This window comes from Triticum urartu, chromosome 5A, assembly GCF_056163025.1.
Source record: "Triticum urartu cultivar PI428250 chromosome 5A, HENAU_Tu73, whole genome shotgun sequence".
In the NCBI taxonomy this organism is placed as follows: domain Eukaryota; kingdom Viridiplantae; phylum Streptophyta; class Magnoliopsida; order Poales; family Poaceae; genus Triticum; species Triticum urartu.
Genome location: NC_141877.1, coordinates 510147348 through 510153373, shown reverse-complemented (window position 1 = coordinate 510153373; position 6026 = coordinate 510147348). Strand labels below are relative to the sequence as shown.

The following is a 6026-nucleotide window of genomic DNA, read 5'->3' as shown; positions in this document are numbered from 1 at the left end:
TATGGTTTAGGGTAGTTGATTAGTGTTATGCACATGTCCGTTTAATTAAGACATGCAAATGTATGCGCATACAAATAGCACTGGGTTTTGTTAATCATTAAAGTTGAAGACGGAACAGTTGAAGTACTGGACTCACTATATATATATATATATATATATATATATATATATATATATATATATATATATATAACTGGTTCTACGAGAATATAATCCATGTCGCCCAATTACATGAGAGAGACATGCCACTTCCGAACCAACTGATAGTTTCTCACTACGACTGAAGCCAACTCCAAAATTCACACCGTGTCTTCAGCATCCTCCTGATGGACAGCAGCAACCGCGTTGTTGAACCTGAGCAACTTCCTAGCCCTGCACTCCCTCATGATGCCATGCCAGCCGACACCGAGCGCCGTCAGCCCAGCCGCGACGGCGAACACTCTCCACCCAGCCACCGCACACACATAGGCCAGAAAAGCCGACGGCACGGCGCACATGGCCACGAGCGCAGGCAGCGGCAGCGGCACGCGGTAGGGGCGCTTCAGCGCCGGGTGCTTGACACGGAGCCAGATGAAGGAGGCGAACTCGAGCAGCGTGCCCAGGCTATACAAGAAGTTGGCGGTGGCGACGACGTCGTCGAAGCCGAGGAAGGAGACGGCGATCGCGACGGTGGTCGACGCGGCGATGGCAACCCATGGGGTCCCGGTATAGGCAGCGCGGCGGGCAAAGACAGACGGGACGAGGCCCAGTTCCGCCATACCGAGGAGCTGGAACGAGCCACTGCTCATCTGGGCCTCGAACATGCCGATGGAGGAGATCACCGCACCGGCCCCCGTCCAGTACTTGAGCCATGGGCCCCCGATAATGCCTGTTAGACACAGAAAATTTACATTTTTCTTTGAAGAATCAAAGTAGGATAATAAACACGTCGTGTTGTAAGTTGCACTAGTTGGATTCAGCCAACTCGATTATAGCACATCTCGAGGTGTTAAAATACTGTTTTGATAATATCATCAAGACGTCTGAGATTTTGGCATGTCTAAGTTGTTGTCATGAACCAGAAAAGAGTTTGTTGTTCGCTATTGTCTTATAGTACGACCTATACATGATAGGGCCATGATGGTTAAAAGTGTAACTTTACATTAATAAAAAGTGTAACTTGCACTTCTATAAAATATGGCAACTAGGTAAAAAAAAGCCCATATCCTAAAAAAAAGGGTAAACATGTACATGGTGCCCTTTTCACTAAATTAAAGTCGCACCTTTCAGAATCGACTTAGACTTTAGAAAATCCCAACCAATTTTGAGGCACAACTCTCCAAAGTGGAATTACATATAAAATTCACTCTTTGCCTTCTTTGCACCCACTCTTTGAAAGTCATGATTTAAAATAATAATAAAATAGTGTTTATGATTTAATGTGCACACTTGAAACATTTGGTGGAACATTATACTATGTGTTTCGAATGAAAAAAAGGCAATCCTAGAATTTGATTAGTGAATACTCGCTCCGTCCCGAATTATTTGTCTAGATACGGATGTATCTAGACGCGTTTTAGTGTTAGATATATCCATATCTAGACAAATCAAAGACAAGTAATTTGGGACGAAGGTAATATAAGTTATTCAGGTACGCACAATATATGTTTTTGCTATGCAAGTGTACATGTTGTATCATGTGAACATCGATGAACTTTTTTTTTCAGAATTCACATGTTTTTGAAGTAAGCAAAGAGAAGAAAATATGTTTTCTTTTTTGCAAAACCATCTGCACAAATCCGGGATGCTGGACATTACTTTGTGTAATATATTATTGCATAAACCCATTTAATATAAAATAGTATAATCACTAAAGTTAAGCTAGAGGCACATCATAAAAGTAGAGTTTCCCTGATTAGCAATTTTAAAAAAAGAAAAACATGTTTCACAAATGGGACGTTTACCCTTGTTTAAGCCCAACAATATCTTTCTTTTGCAGCAACTAAGCCCAACAATACCAACCAAGAAAAATATACAAACTAGCTACAGATTCAAAGGTCATGATTCAAATTTTGAGAGATGTAATTTTATGTTCGATTCTAACCAGCAGGAGGCACACAATCTTGTAAAATTTTCAGTAACACTCCCACAGGGTCGCCATTTGTGGCTGATATTCCCTCATGAGCGTCTTTGTATCCCTTTAAACGTTGATTCACTAATAAAGTTTGGGATCCCTAAAAAAAAGTACAGATTCAAAGGCACACGCAAAGAAAAAAAAAACCCTACAGATACAAAGCAATATGAGCGGCGGCGGTAACTGACGTTAACTGATATAAAGTTATAAACAATCCAAGTAACTGACGTTAACTGATATAAACAATCCATAGGGTAGATGACAACAACAAATGAAGGAAAGGAGAATGAGAACAAACAAGATGACCAAAACCTTGTGTCTCGTAGCACTGTAGCAGTAAGAAGAAACTGATACTAAGTGGCGTTTGTACGTACCTGCGGCATCGGCCAAGTAGCCATTGACCCAGGCATCCGGCGGTGCGTCCGTGGCGCCGGTGGCGGCCATAAGCGGCAGCAGGTAACTGGCGGCGATCAGGACAACCGCCAGCGCCAGCGCCCGCGGGAACGTCCGCTCCGGCCGCTCCACCTCGCCGGCCATGGTGCTCGCGCTGTCCCAGTAGTTGAGGTTCCAGAACAGCGTGTTGAAGAAGAGCCTCCAGTCCTTCCTCCCACTCACCTGCGCCGCCCACCGACGCGGCCGCACCTTGGGCACCGCCATCGCCGTCATCAGCACGAATGGGGCCAGCGACACTACCCCCAGCGCCACCGTGCCCCAGCCTACAATGCTCAGGCCAACGTAGTTCACGAAGGAGAGGAACAGCGTCATGCCGATCACCGTGCCCGTGCGCGTCCTGCCGGGCTGCGCGACCGCTGGGGCCACGCCGCCAAGGTAGTCGGCGACGAGGGCCGGGTAGGCGGCGATGTTGATGACGATGCTGAGGTACTTCCACGTGCCGAGGAGGGAGCCGGCGAGCGGGCCAAAGGCGTGGTCGGCCCACCGGACGAAGCCGCCGTTGCCCGGGAACGCGGTGGCGAGCTCGGCGGTGACGAGCGACTCCGGAACGCCCCACGCGAAGGGGAAGATGAGGAAGCCGAGCAGCGTGAACAGCGGGCCCGCCGCGCGGACAGCCTTCTCGGAGCCATACGGGCCGCCTGCCACCTCGAAGTAGATGAGGAAGACGAGCGGAATCAGAGTGATCTTGCGCCGCAGGTGGCCGGACGACGTCGGGTCCGGGCCACCGCCTTGCTGCAGCTGCTGGTCATGTGGTGTGTGCTCTTGCGCGACGGCCCCATGCGGCTGTGGATGTTGTCCTTGTTCCTCACTCTGTGGTGGTTGTCTGTCAGTTAGGATTTCTTGGTTCATGCTGAGCTTACTCGCCAGAGTACGGAGGAACAAGCTTGCGTGCCGATCATTCGTGTGGCCGTTGTGCTATATATATAATTAATCGGTGTGCCTAGGGCACATCTACATATGCTTTAGTTATGACACATCTAAATGAGTGAATTAAGCATAAAAAAATAAAAAAATAAAAAAAATATCTACACGAATCTCAACATAAGATGAATGACATAGAATTTAGATGTGCAATACTTATAGCACATTTAGATGTGCTTTAACAAAACTGATAATTAAATTTGAGACGAAAGAGGAAGCCAGAAAGGGTATGCGCTCATTTTGGTCAGGTTGTGCTAATTGGGTAAGTCCCAACGAATCACCAGCTGACGCCCGAATAGATATGCTTAATTTGCTGCGGGCTGCGAGCTTAGAGCTTAATTAGCTGCCATCACCTTTGTCCGATTGAGCTCTTTTAATTTTGTTTGGTTGCTTTAGCTAACTACTCCACTTGTTTAGGGTGTACTGAAGGCCATTCTGTGCTTGCTGCCATTAATATAATCCTGATCAGCTCGATCGTCACAAGATGAACATGTCGGCAGTGGTAGTTAAATCCATTCTTTTCCTCCACACATATAAACACACTAAAATGTATCCAATGTGCCGATCACTAATTCACTATACAAAATACCACAACTAATCTTGTTTGACATTCAGCAACTAGCCAGCCAACTAATCATGCTATCCCATGCAAAAAAAGCCAATCATGCTATTGAATATCCCTTTTTAGATAATGCTATTGAATCTCTGGGAGGTCGTATTAGAGTGCTGTATTCGTCAAGATCGTCAATGATGACGTTGGTCACGACTTCCGGCAAGGGACCGTTTATCCCATATGCTATTCAATATCATGCCGGACGATATCTAAGGCAATGATCATGAATATAGGCATTACGTCCGTGTCAAGGAGACCGAAACGACTCTGCATCTACTACTATTACTCCACACATCGACCGACTCCTGCCTGCATCTAGAGTATTAAGTTCATCAGAATAGAGTAACGCATTAAGTAAGATGACATGATGTAGCGGGATTAACTCAAGCAATATGATGAAAACCCCATCTTGTTATCCTCGATGGCAACAATACAATACGTGTCCATTCCCCTTCTGTCACTAGGATCGAGCATTGCAAGATTAAACCCAAAGCTAAGCACTTCTCCCATTGCAAGAAAACCAATCTAGTTGGCCAAACCAAATCGATAGTTCGAAGAGACTTGCAAAGATATCAAATCATGCATATAAGAATTCAAATGAGATTCAAATAATATTCATAGATAAGTTGATCATAAATCCACAATTCATCGGATCTCGGCAAACACACTGCAAAAGAGTATTACATCGAATAGATCTCCAAAAACATCGAGGAGAACATGGTATTGGGAATCAAAGAGAGAGAAGAAGCCATCTAGCTACTAGCTATGGATCCGTAGGTCTGAAGTAAACTACTCACGCTTTATCGGAGAGGCAATGATGTTGATGTAGAAGCCCTCCGTGATCAAATCCCCCTCCGGCAGTGTCGTGGAATTGTCACGGCAGATGTCCTAGTGTGAGGACTTCGTCGTGGAGCCATCGCGTTGAGGTTAACTTAAAGGGGTTAATCAGGACAAAGGACACGAGGAGTTTATACTGGTTCGACTCCTTACGATGAAGGTAAAAGTCTAGTCCAGTTTGTAGTTGGTATTGCTAGGGTTTCGATGAGCAGGGAGCGAATACGCTTAACCCATCTCTCGATCTATTGTTTCTTACCCTAAGCCGCCGCTAGGTCGTCCCCTTATATGCACGGTTTGACGCCCTGCGGCCTTTAGAGTCCCGGCCGGCTTATACAACGTATCCGGCTCGGTAACCTTTCTTACATACCTTACAACACAAGCTTTACATACATGGCGGTTTATATCTATGGGCCTTAAGCCGCCTTTCGGGTTTAGGCCCTTTACTAAGCCTACTTATGAACCGCCATACGATCTTGGGCTTCATTGTGATGAATAGTCATAGGAATGACCCGGCCCCTCCCGGGCGGGTCATACCTAATAGTTATATCCCCAACATTAGGCCCCAGATTGATTTTGAACTTGTTCATGTCAATCTCCAAGACCTAGAAAAATCCTTCCATATCCGCTGCAAAAACTTTGTAACCCGCCGTGACGTCATCTCCAAGAATTTCGGAAACCTGCTACGACGTCATCTTCAACGGATCTTTATCTTAATGTCCTCCTGAAAATCGAGGAGGCTGGCGTCCAATTAGCTGGATAACTATCATTCGGCCTCCTCGTCTTTTGCGCCTGCCTGTTTTCCTGTCTCCTTATAAACAGGACCATAAGGTCATCTCGCATTCTTCTCCTTCTCCTTTCTTCCTCCTCACAGCGCATCGTCCCGCACGAGTTGCCGCCGTCAACCTCTGTCCTCGTCCTCGACTCCGGCCACTGCATCACCCTGAGTGGACCAGAGAACTGCGGCGCCATTCCGCTGTTATAACAGCACCAGTAAGCCTTCCTTTTTTGTCACCAATCCGCCATTAGGGTTTGTCGCCGTTCAACGGTATTCATCCGCGTTCGTCACCGTCCTTCTCTTTCTTTGTTTAG

The 6026-nt window shown here is 46.3% G+C and overlaps 1 protein-coding gene across 1 annotated transcript; it reads right to left on the bottom strand.

The window, feature by feature from the left end:
• Window positions 1-202: 202 nt before the first annotated feature.
• LOC125530862 (putative polyamine transporter At3g13620) lies at window positions 203-3453 on the bottom strand. Its single transcript, XM_087523040.1, has 2 exons — window positions 2488-3453; window positions 203-868 (listed from the first exon to the last, which is right to left on the bottom strand). The coding sequence occupies exons 1-2, from the start codon at window positions 3413-3415 to the stop codon at window positions 300-302; spliced, it is 1497 nt and encodes a 498-aa protein (XP_087379166.1). The 5' UTR covers window positions 3416-3453; the 3' UTR covers window positions 203-299.
• Between the last annotated feature and the right edge of the window lie 2573 nt (window positions 3454-6026).

What these genes read in the sequence shown, in the direction of transcription:
- LOC125530862 (XM_087523040.1), bottom strand. Translation starts at nt 3,415, where the DNA reads ATGAACCAAGAAATCCTAACTGACAGACAACCACCACAGAGTGAGGAA. An exon ending in CTACTTGGCCGATGCCGCAG is followed by an intron (nt 869 to 2,487) that starts GTACGTACAAAC and finishes TGTGTCTAACAG; the next exon opens with GCATTATCGGGGGCCCATGG.